We start from the raw sequence: 26,947 nt of genomic DNA, 5'->3' as shown, positions 1-26,947 counted from the left end.
GGCTCAGACCAGAAACGGGGAACATCTGCAACTCGTCAGGCCAAGGACAATAGTTTTGCAGGGGTGTCTCCTGGGAACTGGGCTCATCCTTTTTAAATCCCCAATTCCAGCCATAGAAATTAGGCTGGAGAACAGCAGAAGTGATGGCAACCCTAAAGAACTGGAACTGGTCCTGGAGGAGAGGCGTGCTTGGTGCTGACAGCTCCCTATGGACACAGAGCAAAGCCCTGGGCTCCCTGGGGATGCCGGGAGGTTGGATGAGGTTTTAAGGGCTGCTCAACCGGAGGATTGATGGCAGACTGCAATTCTGCGTGGTTTGGAGACACTGGGGGAGCTCTTGGCATAAGAAATTCTACAGTTCAGTGCTTGGGGGTCCAAATACACACTTCTTACAGGTTTACAGTCAATGGGCAGAGACCAGCAAGCCTTAAGGAAGCAGGGCCATGTTTTTCCCTTGCCCAACAGCAGCTACCAGAAGATACGAGGACTCTAATCCGTGATTTCTCCACCATTTGCTGTCCTTTCCTCCTGGGACCTTTCTTCTCGTGGTTGGGTAATTATTATTATTCTACCAAAGAAATTTCTGTAATTATTGTCACTTCCAAAATGCGACTGGTGTTCAGGGGACACTCATCTTGAAGAGCCTTTTAATTAGGGCCAGCAATGGCCTCATGAGAAAGCCTGACATCAGAGGAAGGTAGGAGATTAATTAGCTCAACCTTCAGAGGAGAGGTCCAGATCTCCCACCCATCACTTGGACAGAATATTTATTAACACTACCAAATTAGCTCCTGGTGACACTGTTTGCGATGTCCCCCTGGCCTGGAAGGCCCACGAACTCTCTGCAGCAGCGCAGGGCTCGGGAGAAGAGAAATTCAGCTCAGCCAGGGCAATGCTTTTGTGCTGCTTCTCACTTTTCTTAATAGTGGCTCCCAGTGTCAGAGTGGGATGGGGAAGTGTCCTATGAGACTCCTTCTCCACTACCCGGGGTGATTTTCACCGGCCCTTTGGGATGTGACAGTCTTCCCTTTCCGAGTGTCTTCTTCACACCCGGGCTGAGCTGCTGGTGGCTCTCCCATGCTGGGGGATGGCACTGTGAGAGCTTGGACCTGTGCTTCAAGATGCATGCACAGATCTGGATTTTGTCCTGTTTTAGGGCTCAGAGAGGTTTTTATGGGCAGCAGGTGGCAGCCTTTGTCTGCCTGCCCTTTGCCTGTCCTTCCTCTGCCTCGCTGCTTCCTCCCCATTGCTTAGTGGATCCCAGAGCACTCAGTCTGTCCTGCCTGGTGCACCTTCCCTGCAAGGACTGAAGTGATGGGAAAACTCCTGGACCATGCTTCATGTTCCCATTTTGCCAGTGTTTAGATAAATTCACCCACACTCCATCCATCCTCTGAAAAAGGACATTTCCCTGTTAGGTCCAGGTGTGTGACCAGTCTGCCCTCCTGCCTCCAGCTTTGGTATCTGCAAGCACCAGGAGAGGCAAGAGTTGTCAGGCTGATCCGATGGTGGCAGTGCGACATGGCCTTCCAGGGCTGTCCACAATCAGGCTGGAAAAAAGATGCATTGAGTTTTAAACCTGTCCTTAAAATACAGTGAAGACCTGCGGAGCCTCATGCTGTCACCAGCCAGCTCCTGCCCTGGGGCTCGGTTTCCCTGCCTGGAGCAGTGGGGTCGTGATGGCATCCCCTGCTACCCCCCTGCACAAGCTTGAAGGCACCTTAGACACAACAAACTGCTCTGATACTCCCACCCTGTAGCTGCAGGCACAATCAAACCAAGCGATGGTTAGTTTTGGAGGGATTGACCGTGATTAAGAAGGAATAAAGGCTTTGACTTCACCTTCCTGGATCCTCTGCAAAGAGCCCTGTCATATTCCACAGCTCTGCAGGGTGCATTTCGGGTCCCACCCTGCTCCGGAGAACAGGGGATGGGAAACCAACCCCCTGTGCACACCTCCCAGCCCCGCGACGCAGAGCCCAGCGCCCCATGAATCAGCTCCTTGCGGTCTCACTGTCCCCATGGCTGGAGTTGCTGGTGGCCTCCTCCCTCGCTGGTCACAATTAAATGCAATCTTATACCTGTGTGTCAGAGCTTGCTACTGCCAAGGCATAACTGAGCAAAGAAAGACCTTCTTGGGTCAGTGGTTTCGCCTGAAACATCTCCTTCAGGGCGACGCTGAGTGCACAGTTTCAGTTTCGGCCTCTTTTGGACTTTTTCCTGTGTTTTCCTTCACAGGTATTCTTTAACAGCAAAAGGAGGTCCATTAAAAAAGAAACTCTGTGTTCCCAGAGAGGTTTTTTGGCAACTCCTAAGGATCTTGGCTGATTTTCCTGCCTCTTTTCCCCTTAATGCTTGTTTTCTGAGGCAGGAACCACTCTCTGCCTTTGATGCCGCAGAGTTGGGGGCCTGCAGCCTCCTGCTCGGGGTTGACCTCCGCTGCCAGGGAGGAAGAGCATGGTGGGAAGCAGAGGTGGGGCTGAGCTACGTGATGTGCAGGCTGTGATGAGCTCAACTGGATCCATGAGCCCTTAGGAATGGTGGTCAAAGCCATGTAGCCCATCCCGAAACCACATCCAGACTGTATCTACCCCATGGTGGATCTCAGTTTTGGCTGAATCTGTCGCTGTCCTCCCTTCAGTGCTAGAAGAATGGAAGGAAACTGGTTGAGATCTCTTTTGCCCCCAGCTCCCCTTGTTCTCCCAACCCTGAACACCCTTCATGAGCACCAAATGTCCACGAGACACATGCGAAAAGGACAGCTGTTGGGTGCCATGGCCAAGGGCAAGCTTCCCATATGGGAAACTAATGGGGGATTGCTGGCAAAACACATCAGGGCCATTGGGGAGCTGACATTTGGGACTGGAACACCCTGTGTGTGTCCCACAGTGGTGACACTTCCCATTCGAGTGTCCCTGCTCCTTCTCATCAGAGGGAGGTGCTCGTCATTGGGTACCATGTGAAGCTCAGGTCAGAGGCTTTGGCTGAAAACCCAGCAATCAGCAGGAGGAGCAGGATGCAGGACACTGGGCTGAGCCCTCGCTGCCGCTAAACCCCGGTGCTCAGCCCCTCCAAGGCCTTCAGCCTGCCAGCCTGGTGGCTCCCCTGCTCTCTGTGGGCCCTCAGCGTGATGCTCTGCAGCGAAACGATGCTCTGCAGTGACAGGTGGGTGCTTCCCTCTTGCTTTTGGAGGAAAGAGATTGTTGTCAGCTGTGCTAATAGGTTGTGGTGAGCAGGCTTGGTCCCTCAGGGCACCCTGGCCCAGCACCAAGTGGTTGCTGCTTCGTTCTGGGGCCCCACGGGAGCTGAGCTGGGACAGTTCTGGGCAGGCAAAACTGTGAGTGTGTGGGGAGATGCCCACGGGACTGGGTGCTCCTGTGGCTGTAAAAAGGTTTGGCTTGCTGCCTTGGTGGTTATGTGCCTGCAGCCTGCCAAAATCCCAATTTAGGCCTGGGGATTCTTATTTAATTCCACTTCATTATCTGAGACAGAGATGGTGGTTAATGGCTTTGATATGCGGAAAACTTTGACAGGTTTTTTCTTATCTGCTTTCTGGTTTTGCCTGTAACATTATCAAAATCTTACATAAATTAACGAGACAAGTTCACCTTTGTGCATGGGCTAAAAAGTCCTCAGTGGAGCCTGGAACACATGTGGTAGAGGTTTTAATTTCACCCTCTTGATCTCTATGGGCCCCTAACAGGCTTCTGTGAGATTAAATAACCCTTGTGTCTTTAGATTTGCAAAAATCTTGCCTACCAGAGACCTACTTTGGCTGTTTGCAGTGGCTTTTAGTTTGGCAGCCATCTCTGGTAACCAGCTGATGAAACCTGATCTTGCCATAAATCAAAACTTCTTTGCATTCAAATGCAACAATTAACTCTGGGTGTGTAGGTGCAATTAGATGACAAATTATGCCTCAAGATTCACTTGCTTGTTTAGATAGGGAAGCTGTGTTTGCTCAGCCGGGGATGTTTGGCTATGTCTTTCAATCTACCCCAGGGGACACAGAGTGATAAACTCTGGGAGTTGCAGCCTGCTCCAGCTGCAGAATTCAGACCCTTTGGCCTCAGCTCCTTGCCCCAGAGATTGAAGTTTTGTCTGCTTGCTTGCACCAAGTGTCAATGCTGTTCTCAAATAACCCATCTGAGCCCTCCTTTCTCCACGATGTTAGTGCAAAATTTATTCTTGCTATGCTCAAGCCTTGCACAGGAGGATTTGAGTCCCTCTGAAGGGATACAGTGGTAGCCTTCAGACCTGCAGCTCCCATGCCTATGTAGAAACCCTCTTAGCAATCGTGGGTACCTCTTCTGGCTAATTTGGTCTATTGGAGACAGCAGGGCTGGTGCTAAATAGATGTTACACATGCTGAAGCCCAGCAGCTAATCGGCTGCTGGATGTTTGCTTCTGGTGATGTTGGTGCCAAGGGAAGTCTCATTCACAGGCAGTCCTTGAACTTGCCTTGATGTGGGTGGGTGTGCTCTGCGGTGGGGAAGAGCCTTATTAATTAATGCAAACCACGTTGCTGTGCTTGAACCGAAGTTTGCCTTGCTGAGATGTGGTGGTTGCTGGAGCAAAGATGCAATCTTAGATGCATTGTTCTTTCCACGTAAAGGAGTATTTGGGAGCTGGGTGGTACAGAAGGGATGAGCACAGGGATGCTGTCTGCAGAGAGGGAGAGCTGAGCTGTGCTGTTAGTGTGGTTCAGCTGTGGCTTTTAGCTCAAAATCCAAAGCAAAATCATAAAACAGACAATGGGGCAAAACCAAGGACAAAGACATATGGAAAACAAGCCTGCTGATGTCACTAGTGCTAATAGGTGCATATTTACACACCACACTTAAAAGGGAGCCTTTAACTGCTGATTAACTGTTCTTACAGGATTTCTTTATGAAACACCCGACAAATATTTTTTTATGCCCTTGGAACAAAGCAAGCTGATAGCATTTATATCCCTTTCCCCTCTAATGGCAATTAGCGCTGATTAAAGATACCATAATTCATATGAACTCTGAGCTTTACATGGGGAGAGCAGTGGCTGTTGGTGTGGGAAAGCAATTGGCAATTTGGATAACTGGATTAAAAAGTAATGACTTCTAAAAAAGCCGAGAAAAGGCTGGTTTGCTCCAGCTGACATTGCTTTGGTAGGAAAAGGGCTGCTCTGCCACCAAATTAATACAGCTGTAGGGACAGGGGAAAAATCCCAGCTGTTAAAAACTGAAAGAATTGTTGGGGAAGGGGAATTGACTTGCTTTATTTATGGCCTTTTTAAAAGGCAAATTGTGTAGGATGTTTTGAGTTTGTTCTCATCCATTTTTTTTTTTGAGTCTGCACAAGAGGGCATTATACAAACCTGCAGCTGCACCTTGCTTGTGGGCAAAAGAGCTCTTGCTGGCTTGCCAAATAGGATTAATGTCAAGCCAGCAGAGAAGGGCCTGTATCCTGGAGGACACATGCCAGAAGCTTTATTTGGTTTGTTAGTGGTTATTTTTTGGGGTGGTTTCTGAGCTGAGCTGGTTCCCAGCCCTCATATGCAGCTCTGCAGTTTTGCTACATTAGAAGGGTCCTTGAGGACCCATCCCTTGTTCCTGTGCCATCCCAAAGCACTGTGCTGGTTGTAGGCTGAGACCAGGCAGTGATGTTGGGAACCTTTTGCTTTGCAGTAAAACAGCCCAAATCCTGAGCATGCATCTCCCCTGGACAGGAGCTTGGACGCTGCAGAGGCCTCCAAGGGGCTGTGGTTTAACAAAGATGTGTTTAATTCCCTCCTTATTTGCTAAGTCCTCGCATCCTCATTGCTCTCAACGGCTGTGCCTGGGAAACCCTCCTGGCTCCGGAGCTGACCTTTCCCAACAAAGCGCCTTTGTCAGGCAGCCCTCTGGGCTGCAGGCTTTTTTATTTTCCCTTCTTTACTTTATTACTCTTTTTTTTAATGTCACCACCACCCAGATACACAAGGACCTATTATATGAACCGTGCCTGGACTTTGCTTATTTGCAAGAGGGAGATTAGGAACAAATGGGCAGCGGTGGGCTGTATCCTGGAAAGCGGAGGCCAAAGGTTTGAGTAAGAGGAAGCTTGGCAGTGGAAAGGCAGCCCTGATCCAGCCGGCACTGAGCCTGTGCTCTCCGCATGCCGGGGTGAGGAAGACTTGTTTTCACATGGGGTGCCCTGCCTGTGCTTTGGGGTGGAAGCAAGAGGGTTTTTCCATGGGGTGCACCTGTTTTGGTGAGGGTTTCCATGTCCTCTTTCTCTTTTCCGTGGTGCATCCCAGCAGAGGGCAGCAGGAGGTGCCCTGGGCACCCATTGCTCTCCCATGGGTGCTGCTTCAGAGCACCTGTGCCTGGTGCTGGGGTGAGCTGAGCCCCATCCCTTACAGGTCCCCCGCTTTGGGGCACCTGCTAATAGCTTCGAGCTCTGCTGGGCTTTGAAGAAGCAGTTTGGGGCTGTAAGAGGGTGCTGGTGGGAACTGAGACACTGTGAAGCTCTTTTTGGATCCTGCCTGGTCTCTGGATGTCTCCTCCTAATCTTTTCTTTAACTACATGCTTTCTCGGGTGGCAGTGCTCATCTTTTCCTGTATTTCCAGTATTAGTGCTGCATCTTCCCTGTTCTGGCCGTGCACCCGTTGGGATTTTGTGTGCTGCAGATTTGCTGGAAGCAGCAAGGGCCAAGCAGGGCTCTGATGGCTTCACATGCACCAGAGCCTGACCCAATGTGCTCATTCAATGCTGGTCAACCCCAAACCATCCCTGATAAGTGCCCAGCAACCAAAATACAAATTATGGCACATGGTATTCAGGCGGAGGCTGCTTTACCAAGCCAGGGTGATGCCTGTTGACAACAGGAAGGGTGGCTGTCTGCCCCTGACGTCCATGTGAGCTGTTTCCTGGCTCGTACCGAAATGGCGCTGCAGCGGCTGTAGGCTGGGCAGAGGCTGAGTAGGAGGGGCAGGACTTGGAGCTTGTGCTTAAGAGGAGATGGGTGCTGGCACAGGCTGTGCCATGACTAATGCCAGCACCCATGCTAGCCTTTGCCACGTCTCTGTGCAGAGAGCTCACCTTTACCGGTGGTGTTTCTGCACATCAGCCTCATGTGATGCATTGGAAACTTCTCTTTTTTTTGATTTATTTGCAAGCCTTGGGCATCTCCTCATGCAGAGCCATGCACAGAGAGAGGATGTCTCTATGTTGGCTTTTTGGTGGCTCATGGGGATCCTGAATTGGCTCTTGGATACTTGGTGCTCTGCAGCAAAGTGGTAGCAATCCTCCTGGAGGGGACATCTGCCGTCCCTTGCCACAGGGACCTGCTGGTGTCACTCTGTTGCAATACTGCTCCACTGTGCTGTGCCATTCTGTGCATTGTTATTCCGGATTTTTCATCTGTCATCCTCTTTTCAACAAGCAGGATTGGGCACTTGTTCTTTTTTGTTGTTGCTTGTTTTGTTTTCTCCAGGTGAAAAACAGCCTCGTGCTTTCTATGTGAAGTCAGAAACTGCAGCTTTAAGCAAAGCATCTAGAATTGCAAAATAGTCCACCCTGCTACCAGTCCAGAAGGGATACACTCTCAATTAACAATACATTTTAACCCTTTTCACTTGGGCAATGTGTTGGAGAGAGCTGGGACTGGCCCATTGCAGGTGCCTCTTTGCTTCAGTCCATTGCAACCCACTGAAGAATTCTGTTTGAGATACTGCCTCTGGGCCTTGCTTTCTTCAAGCACCTGGTCCCTTCCTTGCCTCTACAACAGCCTGGCAACTTGTGTTTCAGGGACGTGAAATGATTCACAGACAGCTGCTAGAGACCTTCCTTGCATAGACTGAAGGGCCTCTGATGCATATAAACATTTAAGGTTTCTGGGCTGTCACAACATGTGAAAATAGCTGGGTTTTTCCTCCCTGTCAGAAAAAGTCGGAAATCTTGAAAACCGTGTGGTAATTACCTACCAATGGAAAAGATACTCGACTTAAGGATGAGAAACAGCCTGCATAATCTTCTTAGTGCAAAGAAATTTCTTATGGGTATATTCAGGAAGCAACTGCATCCACTTCCACCACCACCACTCCCCCCCACCCCTGATCTTTAATTACAGCAAATGGCATTGCAAGAACGGCATGCTGAGGTGCTTTAGCGTAACAGTTTTGCCTGACAATAAATGTCGTATATATTTAAAAAAAAAAAAAAAAAAAGGAAGCATTGATATAGCTCACTTTTTACCATGGTTTTGGATCTGTATGGCTGCAAGGAAACGCAGGCAGTAGTGTAGGTGTATAGCTTGGAGGTATGTGGAGATGCTGTTCCAGAAACTGAAACTCTTGTTTCTCAGTAGAACCTGGGAAAACAAGCATGCCATGCTTGTGACCGTGTTCTCGGGTACATACCGCAGCCCAGTATTACGCACTATAGGTATATCCAGTCTCAAATGTGCAGGGATAATACCAGCCCTTTCTGCATCTGCTGAAATAAGGTTGTTTCCCACAAAATGGCTATTTTTGCAAAGGGGTATTGAAAACCTGGTGTTCCGTGGTAACAGACCCATCAAAAATGGGGATGAAGAGCTGTGAGTGTTGAGAGGAAAAATCAAAATAAAGAATACCCATTCTTCATTTGTTTTAAAGCATTTCTGTTCCCATTCATGGGAACAGGCAGGAGGACCTCAGGGTTTCCCAGCCGGGACCAGGGCTTTGCCCTGTGCCCATCCTGGTGAAGGTGAGGTCACGGTACTTGCAGGATGCATTAAATGCAACCTCTCTGCCCAGATTAAATGCAACAGGGACCGCTGGGAAGCCGGGCGTGCAAGGGGCTTGTGCAGTGCAGAATGCTGGCGCTCAGCATGGGATGGTGCTGGCATCAGTGGGGTGCTCGCTTGCATTCACCCCCGGTTATGCAGAGCCCTCCCCTGCCTATGAACTGGGGAAGGGTCTCAACAGGCGGCGCCCCCCTTCCTGCTGTCCCCAGCCCTGTATGGGGCCATCCTGCTTGTGTTTTCTAGCTGTGCCCTGGGCGACTTCTGTGGTGACGCAAAGCTGCTGCTTCAGAATCCTCTGATTCATCCCCGTGGAGGGCTCACACCCAGGCTGGGCTTCTTCTCCATGTTGTTGATCACACTGGCGGTGCTGGTGCTGGGCCCCCCTGATCCCTCGCCATGGGAAGGGGTGTGGGGTCTGCCAGAGCAGCCGTGTGTCCTTTCTCAGCATAAAGGTGGATGGGGTCAAAAAAGCAAGGAGGGATGCCCAGGGACAGTCCCTGCGTATTCAGGGTCCAGGAGTGCATTTGTAGGAGACTGGGATGCAGCTTTTGGGGATGCCAACCTGCTTCTATGGGCACTGGGTGCTTCCCCAGCCCCATGCTGTGCTCTGGGTCACTGCATTTTTGCTTCCTAGCTCTGCTACCAATCTGTGTGACCCCAGCTAAGAGCTCTTCCACCTCCTTTTCTCATTCTGCTTGTCAGCTGCCTCTTCCATTGAGAACTTAGGGGTGGCAGAGGAAGACAAGGATCTGCTGCTACCCAGGTTCCTCCAGTGCCCTAGCCTGGATTGCAAAATGACTTTGGCATGCTCAAACAGCTGACACTGACCTACAGGTGACCTGTCTGATCACATTTGAGCTGTATCTGGTAGTGGGGAGCATGCAGGCAAGCATCACCTTGGGCATCGGTGCTTGGAGGGAACCTCATCGCTGCAGCATGAGGAGGGGCTGTGCTGGTGGAGCTCTGCACAGGATTTAGGGAGCTGGCAGGAGGGACGGTCAGGACTGTGCCAGCTCAGTGCACCCATGTTGCAGTGAGCCCAGGGTAGCCTGGGTGAGATGCTTTGGCAGAAGGTGGTGGCAGAACTGGAAGAGCAGGGCCACAGCAGAAGGTCAGGGTGAAGGTGTGGGTTTGGCACCTGGGATCGGTGCCACCGGCGAGGGGGCTGGGGAGTGTTGCGGGTCAGTTTTTGAGGGCACTTGTGGAACCTTGTGGGAGAACTGGTATGGCAGAAAGCCGTGCCTGAGTCAAGCCGGCGAAGGAGCATTGCTCTGGGCTCCTCCCAGCTCGCACCCTCCTCGCGAGTTGGGCTTCAAAATGCCCTGTGCCTGGGCACCCCCTGCTCTCGCCCCACTCCAGCACCTGTGCCTGTCCCTCCTTCCCTCTCAGGATTAAGGACTTTATCACCTTCCAAACCGCCTGCTCATCCCCTTATCCGCAGCAAGATAAGCATAACCAAACCAGACTTCAGGACGTGCTTTCAGTGTCTGGGTGTCCAAGTCGGCTGCACTGGCAATTCCCCCTTCGGGTCCTGCCCAGGACTGGCTTTCTTCCAGCAGGATCAGTGGGACTAATTTTAAGGTGTCGCCTCTCCTGGCAACCTCTGCTTCAGCTCCAGTCCTTGGGAGATGCCCTCAAGGGAAAGCAGCCCTTGATGCCTACTTCCCCTGTGGCAAATGTGGCCCTAGCCATCCGCTGCTGCAGGATTTTGGGTTCAGCTGCCTGCTCTTGCCCTGGATCATTAAGATGGCTTTGCATACAGTTAAATCCATTTTTGCTCCTAAAAATTTGATACCTGAGTGAGATTGCACGCATGATGTGTTTTAAGTTTCCTTTATTCACAATAAATAATACACTATATTACAAAGAACTCACACAAAATCAAAAAAAATTGCATTCTTTCTGCAGCCATGAATAAACAGGACTCACCAGCACCAGCTAATGCATGAAAGAGCATCTATGAGCAGCATGGGTGGGGAGAAAAAGGGGGATTTTGCTGCACTCACCTGACCAAAGTGGTCATTCTTCTTTGCTGGTGTCTATGTGGTGTTCCCATCCCCTGGGCCACCAAAGGCAGGGCTGAAATCCTGCGTGGGCCGAATGTGTGGTCTCAGGCATCTCTGAATTGTGCAAATATCACACCTAGAAGGGCATGGATGCAGCCGAGTGGGTGTGAAAGCACAACGGAAGGCTGCCCTGGGCTGAGACTCCTTCGCTGGGCTTAGCTGGCTGCAGTTAGGGTAGGAGAGTTTCTAGCACTCGTGCTCATGTAGAGAGATTATATACACACACTGCAATGTTCTCTTCTTTCTTAGTCATGGATGGCCTTTGAGTTAGAAGACTTTTGCTTAAGAGTCTACTGTAGCTGGATGTGTTCATTCCTGGTTTTGGTGCACACATGAGCCCATGTGTGGGGTGTCCTCCCCTCCTTCTGCTTGTTTTCCCCATCTGCTCCTATGGTGGGGTCAGCTCCATGGACTTCTTCCTCTCCTCTCTCTGCTCTTCCCATTCTTCCTCTGACTCGTAGGTGCCCTTGATGATGGCAACCCTGTCTGACATGTTCATGCAGTAGGGGACGAGGATGTAGAAGTATAGCAGAGCAGCCAAGCAAGCCCCAAGGATGGGCCCAACCCAGAACACCTAGAAAGCAACAGGGGAGAGGGTGAGAGGAGGTCTCAGAGGGTGGTGCACCAGCTGCAGCCATCACACCAGCATCCCCCTGCTGCCCCACGTCTCCCAGCCCCCAGAGAGATGTGAATACCCCTTCCAGTAGATTTCATGGGTTGAAGTCCCCTCAACCTTTGCTTGGTGAAGATGCCAAGCTCTGTGAGTGCAGAGCTCTGATGTGCTGGAGGGCTGGGTATGAGCTTGCAGGCAGTGCTGGGTGAGTGGGAAAGCTCAGCCTGGGCTTTTCTGTATGCTTTATTGACCTCAGGTGATGTCCTAGCTCAATGCTCTCCATTGCATAGGGGGTTATCCGTTTCTCCTTGCACACTCTGTCTCATGGGGCTAACCTGCTCCCTCCTCCCTGTGTTTTGGGGGAACAACCTCCCTCCTGTTGACTTTGCAAGTCCAGGATGGGCTCTGAAACTCCCAGTGCTGTATTCCTGTGGGAATTGCTGCCTGTCCCCCTTGTTGCCCGTGTCTGGCCCCGGTGGCTCCCCAGCCAGCCCATCCCAGCATGTAGCTGATGCTCACCCAGTGTGCGGAGCTGAACCTCCTCACAATGACTGCGGGCCCAAAGGACCTGGCTGGGTTCATGGAGCAGCCAGTGAAGTAGATCTGTTGGTGAGGAAAGGAGACCGGGTTAGCGGGTGTCATGTTGCTTAGGGAATACGAGCAGCTTTGCAGAACTGGGGACTGAAATGGTTGAAGTGGCCCTTGAAGCTGTTTCTCTTGCAGGGAGGCAGGGATCCACGCATCACGGACAAGCCCCTGTTGCTTCTTCTAATGTACGTCTCTCTGGGACCGACCATGCGAGACCATTCTGGGGAGCCCCATCCTGGTGGCAGCGCCTGCCCTGTCCTCCTGCCTGGACACTCACCCCCACCAAGTGGCCGACGGCGACGGAGAGGCCGATGGACAGCGCTGGGGAGCCCACGTTGCCATTCCTCCGGTTGTCTGTGGATGCGAAGATGCACACAGCCAGCTGGAAGGTGAGGATGATCTCCACCACAAGGGCCTGTCCTGGGGTTGTGTTGTTGTTGAGCTGTGAACCATCAAGAATGGCAATAATTAACCGTCCACGGGGCTTGGCATTGTTGGGAGGGCTTTTTCTGGTGGATTTGGGATGGCAGAGCCATGCATGTGAAGCCCCAGCAGGTCTGCCCATGCCCAGAGAGCAGGGCATGGAGCTTCCTGCTGTTCAGGCTCACTGCGCCTTTCTCTACAAAGGAAGAAATTCTTTCTCTCTGTTTAATTCCCCAAAGTCTTCTCCCCCCCGCCACCTTGAGCCCCTTCTTTCCTTTGACAATCCACATCTCTCTCCTCATTTGCCTCTCGCTGCAGCACTCGGAGCTTTTCCACCTGCACACTTTGTCCCTTTTTTCCTGCATTACTCTCCCCCTCGCTTGCTGCAAGCCATTTTATCCTGACTCTTCCCCCCCTCTGCTTTGTGGAGCACCTCCCCAGGAGGCTGGGGAGCAGCCACTACAGAGGGGAATGGGAGGAAGGGTGCAGGCTGGGGAGGACAACAGGGCACGTCATGGGGGTAAGCCGGGCTGTTGCTGTGCCAGGGCCTCTGTGCCAGCCTCTGGGTACTGTGTCAGGTGGACTCAACCTCATCAGGCATGGGAAGGGCAAAGCAACCTAAGCTGTGCTGGCTTTTTTTTTTTTCTTTTCGCCTCAAGGTGACTGGTTTGGGACGTGTAGCATGTGGCAGTAAGATGCCTTGCAGCACCTCATCCTAGCGATCGAACCCTTTGCAACGTGCCTGTGCTGCTCCAAGGGGTCTGGACCTGGGCTCAGGTGAAGCGGTAGCTCCATTGCTCCCATTTCAGCTGCTTTCCCAGCGCTGCCCCGAGGGTTTGAGATGTGCTCCCTGGCCTTGCTGCTCTTGGAGGGTCCTGCCATCTCTCCTCCTCCTCCAAGAGCAGCCCCTGCCCCTCACAGCCCCTCTGTGCCCTCCCAGGCGTTTCTCCTCATTACACCTTCTCCTGCTCCTCTCCACACCCTCTTTCCATCCACAGCCATTTCCCAGCTCCCCAGTGGGCTTCTGCTACCCCTGCCCATACTGGTTTGACTGGGCTCTGCTCTCTGCCCTCCCCCTCCGTCTCCCGGTGCAGCTCCTATCCTGACACTAATCTCCAGCTGGAGAGGCTGCAGTCAAGAACATCTCAATGGTGCTGGTGACTCACTGGGGCCCTTAGGATAAAGGAAGCGCTTATTAAAGGAGAAAAACCCACGCCATTCATTACCCCACACAATAAACCTGTCATGTCAATACTCTGCTGGCTACATTGACGTTTGCTCCTATCTTGTTCCCATCCCTCCGTGCACGCGGGACACCGTGCCAAGACCAGCCGTCCGTACGGATTTGGCCCTCCAGGTCAGTGCTCGTGCCAGCTGCTCGCTTACAAGGGACGTAAAGCCTGCATGGGAGGTGAGCATCACGGTGGATCACCTCCAGGTGGGGAGACTTACCGAATTGATGGCCAGGTTGCCGCGGGTGTTGGCTGGTGTCACTCCGTAGAGGATGCCAGCGCCGGCGATGGCCCCAGCCAGCTGGGCGATCACATAGAAGAATGTCCGGAGGAAGGAGATCTGGTTCCCAACAAAGAAGGCGATGGTCACCGCGGGGTTGATGTGGGCACCGCTGATGTGGCCGAACGCCTGCACCAGTGTACCGATGGCCAGGCCAAAGGCCAGTGAGATCTGCAGGATGCTGGGGAGGGCAGACGGCCACTTCAGGGCTGAGCCGAGGCCGATGAAGACAAAGATGAGCGTGGAGATGAACTCGACAAAGACGGATCGAGCAAAGGCCAAGGTTAATATTTCCCTCTTCATAGTGGGAGTGGGTAGAGGGCGGCCAGCAAGGAAGAAAGTTTAGGTTTCCTCTGACTCCAGGCTCTTCTGTCTGCACCGAGCTGTGGGGCCATACCTATCTATATATGCAACAGCAGCAGGGAGCTGTGTTACAAGGCAGGGGGTGGAGCCAAGGAGTTAGCCAGGCCTCCCAAATTATCATGTGAAACTGGAAAAGTTTCCATCCGAAAATAACTTCGGAGCCTCTTGGTGAACCAGTGACTCAGATATTGGTGGCATTTCTTTCTCCTTCCCTCCGCAAACAAAGAGCCCCTATAGGGTGTCTCTGTGGTCGTTAGATAACGTGATTGCATAACGGCGCTGTGCTCCCTCCTCTGCGTTTTCCTTTTACTACCTCCCTCCCGCCAGGTGCTGGGTGTTTTTTTAGCAGAGGTGTTCTTGTTATTCCCGTCCTCCAATTGCTTGTGAAGTGGAGGGCACTGTAGCTTTGCTTGGAAAGTCTCATTGATGGTGTTGGACTGCAGAAGCTCTCCTAGGGCAGGGCTCCGAACTTTGGCAGGCAATTTAGATGGGGTGTCAAAACGTTAAACAAAGTTAAGCACCTGGAGCTGCTCCCAGGCTATTGAGATATCTCAACGGCAAAAAACGAGTGACTTGCGATCATCCTGGGAGCTGGGCAGGGCTCAGGGGGCACTTTGCCAAGCTTGGGTTTCCTCATGGTGTGCAGGTTGAGGCTGAATGGGATGGGGTGGCCCTGATAAAGTGGGGTGATCCCTGGCGAGCCTGGCTCCAAACCCCTTTGCTGCCTTTCTGCTCTGCTGCTCCTTCCGGAGCTCGATAAGCATTAGGTGTGGGTTTTGCCGGCATTGGGGGTGCTCCGTGCCCATCGCCAGGGAGGATGCATCCTACCTGTCATCTCAGGCCCCTTTCTTTTTGCTTTTCAAGCTCTTACTCAGTGAGGTCAATGATTTTGCTCTTGGGAATGCCAGCATAAAGCCATAGACTTTGCATGGACACAGGCCATGTTTGCATGTCTTCTTTCATGTTCCCATGGTGCTGGCCTTCATCCTAAATCTGTCTGGCTGAAAATCCTTGGCTGGCAGTGAGCAGAGGTGGGAGGCTCTCAGTGCTCTGCGGCAGGGAGCTGCTGGGTGCTGAGGTTTTGGGGCGGAAAAAGACTCTGGTGACACTTAACAATGAATTCTTGATCCCTTTGCAGTTTTGTGCCAGGATTTATATTTGTTTCAAATGGGTTTGGGTGCCAGCTCTGCTCTCCCTGCTAGACTCTAGCTTGGCTGATTGCATATCGCCTTTCTCAAGCAAATCCATTCTCCGTGCCTAATGCAGTGAGCTCAGGCCAGGATTATCCAAGGCTGCCGTGTGCTTCTGCAGAAGTAGTCGCAATCCAACACTCGGTGAGCAAATCTCTTTGTGTAGGAGAGTGGTAAAATCATTTAAAATCCTCTTTAAACTAAAAATAAAAATTTAAAAAGTGCTAAAAAATTGTATTCACTGCTGCCTTCTGCTGGGTGCAGTCAGACTTGCACATTTCCTGTGCCATTTGGGGTCAAAAGCTAGGAGGGATTCCCCTTCAGAGCCAGAAGAGGGGCACTCCTTCCTCCAGAGTCAAAAATACATGAGTCCTTTTCCTCCAGCTGTACCCAAAGCCCTGAGCTCAGCACACAGACCCAGAGAGTCTCAAGGGACCAAGGATTCATTACAGTGTAATTCATGATGATTATTTTCTCCCGGTTCTGCTGGTCCTGGGGAGATTGCCGAGTTAAAAACCAGATCTGTTATCCTAGAAACACCTGGTCCGTTGGCGTGTTTTGGTGAAAGTTTTGCAAGCTGGTTTTTCAAGATACCCTGGCCAGATTCCAGCCAGAGTAATTGCTTGCCACTTCACTTCAAACCTGCCTGTGGTTCCTTCTGGATTAGATGCGCCTTGCTCCCATCCTCCAAACTCTTTCGTAACGTGGCTTTTCTTCCAAGGTGACTGCATTTGCAGGCTCCTCCACCATGCGCCTGGCTTTAGCGTCGGCAGCGTTGAGCCGAAAGATGCTCTGCTGGGGTCCCAGCTGCGGATAATAACCTCCTAGCCAGGCTCTGTCCGGAGAGAAAGTCCTCCGGCCGGACTAGGGGATGTAATCAAATAATGCTGAAAATGATGGGGAAAAACTTCCACGGAGAAGCAGGTTGTTTTTCTAACTACAGGTCTTCCAAAACATATTTTCCTATGATAATTTGCTAGACTTTCTTCTCTGGGGCATTCCTGCTTGGCTTCTCTGATGTCTAACTATGCTGAGCAGTGGGAAGGCTCCTTCTCCTCTCGCTGGCTGCATGTCCTCCAAGGAGCTTGTGCGAACTGGAAGTGCCTTTGATGTGTCAAATATAATTGAATTGGGCAAGAAGGCATTGCGCAGGGCCCTGCTGACAGACGGACACCTACGTGGTAGGGTCATGCATACCTTACTTCTCCCCTAGGCTTTTGGAGGAAAGGAAACCAGGAGGCTTTGGCAGTGCGAGGAGGTTCAGCCATTTCCTCCTCCTCTTCCTCCACCTCCTTCTCCTCCTCCTCGTCTTCCTCTTCCTTGCTGTTATCAGCGAGCAAACACTGCAACCCCAATCACCCCCTTCTACCACCCCATTGCATGGCTATGTGGCTTGGTTGCACTTTGGGGACAGCACACTTGGAGGGGGACAGGGACCTGAGCCCACCGCTGGCTGAGGGCGTCTGGGCAGGAGGAAGGCAGCCAGTGCCTCATCCTCGCCTGGGGCCCTCCTGCAGCTCTGCCTCACCCACGGAGGCGTGTGTGTTATTAACTGAATACGTGTGCTGGTCCCTGTCGTCCCCGGTTTGCTGATTGCATTTTCTGAGCCCGCACAGTGCTGCTATTAATTTGTCATTTCCACGGCAGCCCAGATTTCTGATGAGTTCAACCCTGTGTCAGACCTCAAACCTGGCGGATCGGCTTGCAGGTGGATGAATTCAGATCACAAATGCTGCTGATATGCAGACTGGTCCAATTCTTGGTCTTGCCCTCTCACCTGGCTCTGTACCTTAACCAAAGACCTTAAAACTGGCACAAGAATACAAGAAGGAATATTAACAGTAACAGGAGACAACTCCTGCTGGAATTTGGAATTAGTTGGAGTTGGATGGCTGAAGAAGAAAGTTTGGTTTAGTTTGTTTTTAAAGAAAGGGTGTTTTTTGCTGGCTGAGCTTTGGGAGTTTGCAGCAAGAAAAAAAGTGATCTGGACTGGGAATTCAATGTAGAGCAAGAGCTGGCAAACTTTCCCCTCCTCATCCTGGTCTGGGGGCTGCTGCTTGCCATGGTGGGGTTAGGGTAAAGCCTTGCCACTCTCTAGTGCTCTGGGATGTCTCTGCACAGGTGTTTCAGATGGGGCTTTCAAGGATTTCTCTAATCTAACCCACGATCTGCTAGTGCTTGCTTTAAAGGTGAGGGATTATTCTGCTGGCCTGAGGCAGATGGTACTTCCACCTTCGTCTGCCCCGGAGCAATGAGGCTTTTGCTTCCCTCAGTAACCTGATCCAGCTCCTTGGAGCAAAAAGCCCATGAGATCGACTAAGCAACCAGCCACCACAGCTGGCTGCAGGAGCCTTTGCCGTGGAGGTGTCTCTGTGGCAACTTTTGGGTTGTTTTTCTGTGTTGAGCTGCATTCAGTTTGGGAAACACTCTTGCATTCGTCGAGGCAGGCAGATGGGATTGGGGATGGGGTTTAGGGGCCAGGTTTGGCCTTGGGGGTGCCCCCATGTCCCTTGATGCCATCCCACTGTGTGGCAGCTGCCATTTTGGCTTGCATAGCCAGTCCTGAAGCTGCCATCCAGCCCTTGCTGGTCGCTGACCTTGTAGCCCATGAGTCTGTAAACAGGGATGATGCCATTTAAATGCTGAATAGTGTTAATGCTTAATAACAGCATTGCTCTGCTCTTCACTTAGAAATTACTTGGCAGTCTCTAAGGCATTCAAGTAAGTGGATGCAAACGCTTTGGGGCTGGCCTGCAATAGAAATGCCAGCATCCTTAATAATTAATTTGCACCATAATCGTCATTAAATTGACACATGGGGATAATAATGTGTATCAGGGAAAGCAAAGCCTGATTAGAAAAGAGATCTGTACGAGATCACACAGTGAGAAAGCTGGGTTTGAAATTCTGGTGTCCTGATTTTCAGGTCTAGCCCTTTCCAGCAAGGCCACCTGCATCAGTGACATTAAGAGGTTGCATTTCTGCTCATCTAGGTAAATACTTTGAATTCTTATGGGCCAGCAGCCATTCACCAGGATTCTCGGGGCTCAGACAGACCTGCCTTTGGGAGGTGGTTTTCTTCTTGAAATGTGTTTGCTGTGGAAGTGTTGTCTTCACCCATACTGTCTCTTTTTAGAATTGCAAGGAGCATGCATGGTAATAAATGCTGAAATGGTCTGGGGAGAGAGCTGATAGCAGGAAAGCAGTGTCACCTCTGCCTGGGCACGAGGATGTGAGACAGGTGGGATGCCATCCTGCAGTGTACATGCTGCTGGGATGGGAAGGCATGGGGCTGGCTGGAGAGTGCTGGGTTGGCACTGGGTCGCATTTTTGGGTGTAATGGGTGGAGGCAGCTGAGCTGCATCAGTGCAGAGGGGAGCTGAAAGCACCACCAGGCTCCAAAGCACCTATGAATTCAGTAGATAACATAATAGAGAGTAATCTGGAAACTCAAAAGCTGAAATTCTCGCATAATTGCTCCAAGAGCCTAGGACCTTGCAAAGTAAAATGTTGGTGACAATATGCGGTTAGTTAATTCCATGAACTGGAAAACAAGTTTTTCACCCCGTCCTGCCTCCGAGACCCAGACAAAATTTCTCAACCTAAAAAATTACAGATAGTTTACACTGATTAGGATTTAAAGAGACTTGTGGTGGTACCATCATCTGCAGTTGGAGCTAAAGACTCTTGCATTGAGTGGTCTCTTAAGAAATGTCTGATTTGGCTCATGATCCTGAAAAATCGAGCTGAAAATTGAAGCAGAGCCTCTGGTCTTGTACCCAGACCCATCAGCACAGCTTTGTGAAATAGGGCTCGCTGCAAGCCTTGCAGATGTAGGAATTAGCTGGGGATTAGCCATGGAGTGCCACCTATTCCCAACCACCTTCTGCAAATGTCTGTGGTCCTTTCCTGGACTACACCCGAACGTGATTTCCCCTCTTGCAGTCTTGGATGGATTTAGCTTCCACGGCACCTCCTTCAGGAAATCATGCTCGGGATATATTTCTACATATATAAATAGATCCATAAAATTAATGATGTGTCTGCCTCCTAGGTAGGTCATGCCATTGAGAGGTTGGTGCCGGATGGGAGCTGGGTTCTCACATAGTCTTGAAGATTCGGATCCAAAGGATTTGTACAAGGTCAGGACAAGAAATTCACACCAAAAAAATCTGTTCAGGTCTCTGAGCTTTGAAGCTGGGCTGTGGTTTTTTTTTTTTTTTCTTCTGTCCCACAAGTGTGAGCCTTTTGCTGTGAGAGCCAAGTGGCTGGACCTGCAACGTGTTTTTAAGATACTGGTGGGTTTGGCATCATCCAAGCCAGGTTGATTTTCTTTCCATTTTCTCCTAGGTAAGATGCCAAATTCCCCGCTTGCAGCTCTGTGACGGAGGGTTTGAGGTCTACGCTCTGGGGACAGGCTCTCTCAGTGTTCTTTGGAGCAGAGGTTTGCGTGGTCTCAGGTTGCCCTCTGAATTCTTCACCTCTACATGAAGTGAAGAATCTGTTGGCAGGTTTTGCAATCCTTCTGCACAGGAGGACAACAGGACACAGGAAGCAACTTGAGCCGAGACACTTCGTACAGTGCTTTACATTTTGACTTCACGATCATACTATTTATCACAGCTCCATGATGAAGCCAATAAAGGTTAATTTATGGTGCAATAAGTATTGCAGATACACACTGTGGACTGTGGTCATGAACTGATGGATGGGCATGGCTGGGTGGTTTTCAATCCTGGGCCAAGGCATTCCTGTAGAGGTCTATTATATATACGTGTTATCAATTCAGTGAGGTTTTCAGTTGGTCTGTGGCAGCTCTGATCTCTGGGTGGCTGATTCTGCTCTCTAATTTGACTTGCACTGGTGTAGATCTGGAACGACTGGCTTGGTTTCCTGACGGTGCAAGTTTTGGAAGTGTCATTGAAGTCGATGACAGCTCCGTGGAGAGGGTAAATTCATGTAGCTGATTGACTCGAGAGGACTTACGCTGCTTTAGCCATCTGAAAATCTGGTTTAGTGAGACTGCTTTGTGTTAGTGCTGGCGTGCCGAGGCCAGAATCTGGCCAGGTCAGAAATTGGAGCATGTGGAGGGTGCTAAAGGAGGGATGATCTTTATTTTGTGGGTCCATACTTTGAAGCCGAGGGGTTTTGTTTGGTTTTGTTCGTTTGTTGTTTTTTAACTGTCATCTGAGGGGTTTTGTTTGTTTGTTTGCTTTGTTTTTACTGTCATTTTTGCAAATCAATAAGTTCCTGGCTTGAAGATGGGCTGTATGTATATGACCATGTAAATACATATTATATGACCATATATATATTATATGACTATATATTTTATATGATCATAAATGTGTCATTACTTGATTCACATGTATTAATTCAGTGGATAGAAGTGAATTTAAAGAACTTTATTTGAAAGAGTGCAGTAATTTATTAGACATTAAAACTCATTGTAGGGCTCTTTGCAGTTTATATGAGTCTTAAACTTTGTCATGGTAAATAATAAATACAATGTTTAGATCCGAAGAAGAAGAAGCATGTAATTAACCTGAACATTGTAAAAAAGATATAAAATGAATCAGCAGCATGATGTTGTCTTTAGCAGCTCGTAGGCAAGATAAATTCTGGATAATTTTCTTTGGGTTTTCTTGACATATATATTTGTGGTTTTTTTCCTTTGAAAAGTAACAAAAATATGGACTAATTTTAAAAGTGAATATTTGGTAATTTAAATACAGTTTTACACTCTGTTTGAATGGTAACATGATTTTAATTCACATTGCTCAGTCTAGGAACAGATTAAAAATTTATTTAAAAAAAAATATTTTTGAAATAGTATTCAAGTGCTCCTTTCTCATTGAAGGACTAAGGTGGAGGACCAGAATCAATATTTTTGCTGTGGCAGACAGTGGGTTAAACCAGTGCTGAACCAGTGCTGCACTTTGACAGCAGCCTTTTTGGGGATTTTTGCATCAAGTGACGAGTGGAGGAAAATGGATCCTGGGCTGCAGCGAATAAAAGCTGGGATCTGTGACATTTCTTCCCTTGTTGCCCAGGGTGGCATTAGGGACAGCAAGTGGCAGCTAGAGGAGGCGGTGCAGAGGCCCTGGTGCTCTGAGGGAGGAAACAAGGGATTCAGTAGGAGGAGGACACTTAGAGCATTGTGGGTGGAGGAAGAGGAGAGCATCTTTTGATGATGGTTCATGTCAAAACAGTTGGAGGGAGGAAAAGGATCAATAATGTTCCTTAGGATTTGGAACTGAGTATTGAATCTTATTGAATATTCATCTTATTGAATATTTCTATTAACGACCTCGGCAGAAAAAAGCCTGAATGAGGTGATGATGACTTGTGATGGTGCAATGTTGGGGAGACATCACCAACAGAAAGAAGCATTAGGATTAGCAAATCCATTACTTTTAGGCTGAATAATAGAAACCGGATTAGTTTTAATTCTTGAAGGAGCAAAGACTGGCTCAAATTCTTTGACTATGCTGGTGACTGTAACCATGTTCTGACAAAGCAGGAAAAAAGGATGGGATGATTATGGTGCAGTGTATCTGTGAAAGCTCTGGGCTGTAGGAAGCAAGAGAAAGAACATCACATCTGAAATGCTTTGTGTTACTCATCCAAGAATCAGGGTGGAATAGGAACAGAGGAAAGACAGCAGAAACCAGGGAGCAAGAAGAAGCATTGAAGCTGAAGAACAGCAGTGGTTCAAGAACAACCGAACTGTGGATGAATTTGAGCTGGAAATACGGAGGTTTCTCATCATCACTGGAGAGAGCAGTTGCAAGGTCCCCCCAGTGCGGACTCAGGGACACGCTTCCAGTCCCATCTTCTCAGGAAAGCCTCCGCACAAGCGAAGGGCATCTGCATTCCGTGGTGGGTGGTAAAAGGGTGCAGGTGTTTCTCGCAGCAGCAAAATTTGTTTGTGGGATACTTGTGGCAGGGAGCAAGAGCTCCAGTGTGTGTGCAAACAGTGAGAAGAAATGGGAGACAGGTGAGCAGGGTTCAACAGCAGTGAGGCATCGGGTGGCAACCTCCACACCCAGCAGGTGCCTGTAATAACAACTCTCCGCAGCTCCTCCGAGCTCTTTGTGGAGGGCAGCGAGTTCTGCTGAGCACCACCTCCTGCAGGGGGACATAGAAGGAGCCAGCCAGAAGGAGCACACCCTGGTGCGCTTGTTCCTGTTGCTACACTGGTTGTGTTGGTTTAAGGGTGCTTTCCCCCGGGGTTAGAAAACCATCAGGCATAGAGAGAGCTGGGTGATGGGAGTCTCCCCAGGAGATGAGCTATCCCCACCAGCAAAAAGTGAAGGGAGAGAGGGGAGAGGTGAAACGCCCAGCTGAGTGGGTGCTGTCTCCAAAATGGACGTCAGAATTTTCTCCAGCTCCACTCTTGGCCTGGGGGGGTTCGGCTACACCTTCTCCGACATCCCCCTCGGCAGGCTTTGCGGGGAGTGGAGCTCCACTGACTGCCGCCGACGGACCTCGCGCTCTGCCCAGTCCTCCTCTGGCTCCAGACCCTTGAAGATGGCGAGTCTCTCCGAGAAGGTTTTGGATTGTGGGAAGAGGATGTAATTGTAGACAATGGAAGCTGCTGCTGCCCCGACCAGGGGGCCCACCCAGAAGACCTGGTGAAAAGAGAAATAGAAGAATTGGGTGAGCAAATGTCTTCCTACACCTCTGATCTGAACCACCACGGCTCCGGCTCTGAACGTGCTCTTTGCAGGTGGAAATTCCTGGGAGCATCCCTGAAAGAGCTGGTGGAAAAGGCATGCCCAGATCCATCTGCAACCAGGGAAGGTCCCCAGGATGTCAAGAAGAGCTCCACTCTCTACTGGTTTTCCTTCTTGTGCTAAGTCATGGTCAACAAACCACACACCCTTTTCCTGTCGCAATTCACCCTGCTTAGATAAGCTAATTAAGCATCCCGCAGCCCCACCTCTTTCTGCAAATTTCCATGTCTCTCCTTCAGCTGGTGCTGAAGTGCCACAAATCTGGCTGGCTTTTCAGTTGTCTGGGAATATTGGTAATGCGGGGGGCCCATTCTCACCAAACCAACGCAGAGACAGGACTTCTTACCCAGTGGTCACTGAAGTCTCCAACTATCACAGCAGGGGCGAAAGATCTGGCTGGATTCATGGAGCAGCCGGTGTAACGGATCTGCCGAGAAACACCAAGTTTATTGTTAACTTTAAGCTCTTTTACCACATTATTTTAAAATATCCCGGTGTGTTATTAGCATGATTCATCCACCAAGCTGATGCTTCACATCCCAGCCTGCCCTGTTCCAGGAAAAGAGATGCTACCAGCTTCCAGCGCCTGAGTCAACACGCGTGAGTTGTATTTGTTCACCTTCTGCACCAGCATATGTGTCCTGTGCACGGTGCAGCTCAGCTGCGGGCTGGGCAACGTGCCCTGCAGTGTGACAGGGACTGTGAGGACAAGTTCCTGCTGTTCCTGTTCCTGGAGCAAATTGCTACTCCTTGCCACTGAGGATTGCAGGAAGAATATCCCATAGGCACATGGGCTTGCAGATCAGTAAGGATCTGCTTTAATCCATGCATTGAGAAGCTGGGTGGGTTGGGGGCTGATGTGTCTGTTCCCAGCAAAAGTCCTCTGGGAGGGATTTCCCTGGCTCTTCACCCCACATATTTTCCCGTCCATGTTTATCATGGTCTTGAGAGTCTCAGTTGCCACCACATTCCCTTCAGAATAGAAGACCCCACGGATCCCTGGGAGCTCCTGATGGGACTCGAGGAGCAGCAGAGCCCAGCAGGTTATGATTTTTTTTATCACACCCAATAAAACCTGAGCTCAGGCTTTGGCTCTGTTATGGCTTTGGTGGGATCTTTCTGCTCCAACCACTGCAAAATCACAGGCACAGCATCAGTTTCAAGTCCCCCGACCACTACAGGGCATACAGCCAAACAGGCTTCGGGCACAAGGGCAAAGACAACCCTCAAAATATTGTGTTTTGACCCATTCTACCCACCCCAAGGAGATGTCCAACAGTGACGGAAAGGCCAATGGACAGGGCAGGGGATCCCAGGTTGTCCTCCCGGCGCTCATCAGTGGAAGCGAAGATGCACAGGACCAGCTGGAAGGTGAGGAAGAGCTCGACGGTCACTGCCTGCCCCGTCGTCGTCTCGTTATGCAGCTGGAAGGGGAGGAGAAACATCTCAGGGACAGGCAAGTTTGGTGGCTGGGTTGGAAATTTGGAGGGGGAACCAACAGGGACATAGGAAACAGGTGAAATTTTTGGCATCAATATGAAGAGGAGGAAAATTTTCCTAAGGAGAAGTGACTCAATGGTAACACTTGATTGACATGGCAGGAAATGTTTTTGTGGCATCTTTTTTTGGCATTATTTTTTCCACTCTTCTTTTGACCTGAGGGATTCTTTTTCTTTTCCTCATGCTTAAAATACAAAACGCCTTTTAGAAAATTGTATGAATTACTTTTCAGAAATGTCAAAAAGAAATGTTTTGGCACACAAAAAAATCCCTTCTTTCTTCCCACTCTTTTTTGACTGAAAGAATTTGTCAGATTTGGTCTGAAGCTGTGCCTGGTTGCACACTCTCTCCTCCAGCTGTGCTTTCTGGCACTTTATTATTCCTTGAAGGTTTTTAATCCAGATCTAGATGGACCTGGCAGTGCTGCCGGGCAGATATGCGGTTCGGGGCCCCCCCCTCGCTGTCTCTTCCCTTAGCCCATCCTGGCGCTTCTCTTGGCACTTCTCTGTCCTTTCTTTTCCTGTGATTTGGACACTGCTGATTTGGACACCACGCATCCTCTCAAATGCTGATCCCAAGAGTGCTTTGCTTGGTGACACTCCGAAAGCAGCAGTTGTCCTCCTGGCCGAGATCCAGAGCTGGATCTCTCTCTGATATTCCTTTTTTTTTTTTTTTTTTTTTTTAGGATAATTTGTGCAGGCAGCTACAAGATGAACATCCCACAGGGGAAAAAATTAAAATCCTATTCCTCTTTCAGGTGACTTAAGCTCTAAAACAGCAGAGATGGGTGTTTTGAAAGTCTCTCTTAAACCTCTTACTTCCTTTGTTGGGTTTATTAAACCTCAGCTATTATCAATCTAAATATTCTTGTTCAGACTAATCCTCAATCTCTTTTTCAACCCTTTTAATCTCTTTGGCAGTGAAGCTGGGTCTGGCTGACTGCTGCGAGAAAAGGGATTTCCATGTGCTGCCTCCTAAACACGCCGCCTTCCTCCTTCTCACTGCCTGCCTTGGTTTTGGGCGATGCTGCTCCTGGCATGGGCGTTTCTGCAGGAGATACGTCTGCCTCCATGCCAGCTGATGCTGGCTTCCCATCCAACACTCAGTAAAGGTCCTTGCTGGCCACAAAACCTTTCTTTTCATCCCTCAGCCATCCCCGAGCTCCTGCCCAAACTTTTCTGCTCCTTTCCAAGCCCGTCCGCAGCCTGCGCTCTTACCTTGTTGATGGCTAAGCCTTCCTGGGAGTCTGCTGGCGTGATCTCATGTAGGATGGCAGCCCCCACGACAGCCCCCAGGAGCTGGGCCACCACGTAGAAGACTGCGCGGAGGAAGGAGACGTGGGAGCCGATGAGGCAAGCCACCGTCACCGCTGGGTTGATGTGGGCTCCGCTGATGTGCCCCAAGGCTTGGACAAGCGTGCTGATGGCCAAGCCGAAAGCCAGTGCGATTTGGAGGATGCTCGGGGAGGAAGCTGAGGGCCAGTTCAGAGCAGAGCCCAGACCAAAGAGGATGAAGACCAAGGTTGCCAAAAATTCTGCAAGGACAGCCCGGGTGAAGGCTACGGATCGGAGCTCCCACATCATGGAATGGCTGTTGCTGGAGGCTGCAAGGACTGACCCTGCCTGCGGTGTCCTCAGGCAGTCACCACTGTCACTTCTGTGTCCAGAGAGGATGGCGGGGGGACAAGATGTTTATATATGGATGTGGGATGCCGAAGGGTCGCCCGCTGAAGGAGGTGGGATCGTGGGCATAGGAAACCTGATGCTTTTCTTCGCTTGCGTTCCAGCTGAGGGAACTTCAGACTCTGCCCCCTCTATTAAAGCTGGGGAATGCAGCGTTCGCCATTCTCAGGAGGTCATAAATCAGCCTCAAGCAATGCCAAGAAATGCTGCTCCCTCTCCCCCCAGGGGTGGTCGTTGCTCCTCTCCCCCCCAGGCCCTATCACCTGCAGCATGGGGGGCAGAGAAGGCAAGGAGGGAGGCTGTAGAGCGAGAGGTGGAGATGAGCTGGGAGCCCAGGATCATCCACCCCAGCCTTGGTGGAAATCTCGTTCCAGTGCTGGCCATCTCATAGGCTGCTATTATTTCCTTCCTATCTCCTTTTCAGTTTCCATTACTGTGTCTGTTTATGGCCAATAACTAATTTTGGGTGCTTTTAACTCAGGTCTGAGTGTTCCTGATTACACATCTGTAAACTTTGTGCCCTCT

At 50.3% G+C, this 26,947-nt stretch overlaps 2 protein-coding genes and 1 long non-coding RNA gene across 3 annotated transcripts; 1 reads left to right on the top strand and 2 right to left on the bottom strand.

Annotated features, from left to right (window-relative positions):
- Positions 1-10,908: 10,908 nt before the first annotated feature.
- AQP5 (aquaporin 5) lies at positions 10,909-14,392 on the bottom strand. The gene is made up of 4 exons (XM_040539802.1): positions 13,889-14,392; positions 12,291-12,455; positions 11,945-12,028; positions 10,909-11,386 (listed from the first exon to the last, which is right to left on the bottom strand). Exons 1-4 carry the CDS (start codon positions 14,249-14,251, stop codon positions 11,201-11,203), a joined length of 798 nt encoding a protein of 265 aa, XP_040395736.1. The 5' UTR covers positions 14,252-14,392; the 3' UTR covers positions 10,909-11,200.
- A 4,034-nt stretch (positions 14,393-18,426) lies between these two features.
- LOC121061252 lies at positions 18,427-20,938 on the top strand. The gene is made up of 3 exons (XR_005815007.1): positions 18,427-18,494; positions 18,638-18,742; positions 19,852-20,938. It is a non-coding gene; the product is annotated as an uncharacterized LOC121061252 (long non-coding RNA).
- A 1,981-nt stretch (positions 20,939-22,919) lies between these two features.
- AQP2 (aquaporin 2) lies at positions 22,920-26,323 on the bottom strand. Its single transcript, XM_040539805.1, has 4 exons — positions 25,958-26,323; positions 24,500-24,664; positions 23,587-23,667; positions 22,920-23,135 (listed from the first exon to the last, which is right to left on the bottom strand). The coding sequence occupies exons 1-4, from the start codon at positions 26,321-26,323 to the stop codon at positions 22,920-22,922; spliced, it is 828 nt and encodes a 275-aa protein (XP_040395739.1).
- Positions 26,324-26,947: the final 624 nt, after the last annotated feature.

Source organism: Cygnus olor, chromosome 29, assembly GCF_009769625.2.
Source record: "Cygnus olor isolate bCygOlo1 chromosome 29, bCygOlo1.pri.v2, whole genome shotgun sequence".
Lineage (NCBI taxonomy): Eukaryota > Metazoa > Chordata > Aves > Anseriformes > Anatidae > Cygnus > Cygnus olor.
Note: the sequence above shows the minus strand (reverse complement) of the source record. Positions and strands in the feature narration are given on the sequence as shown.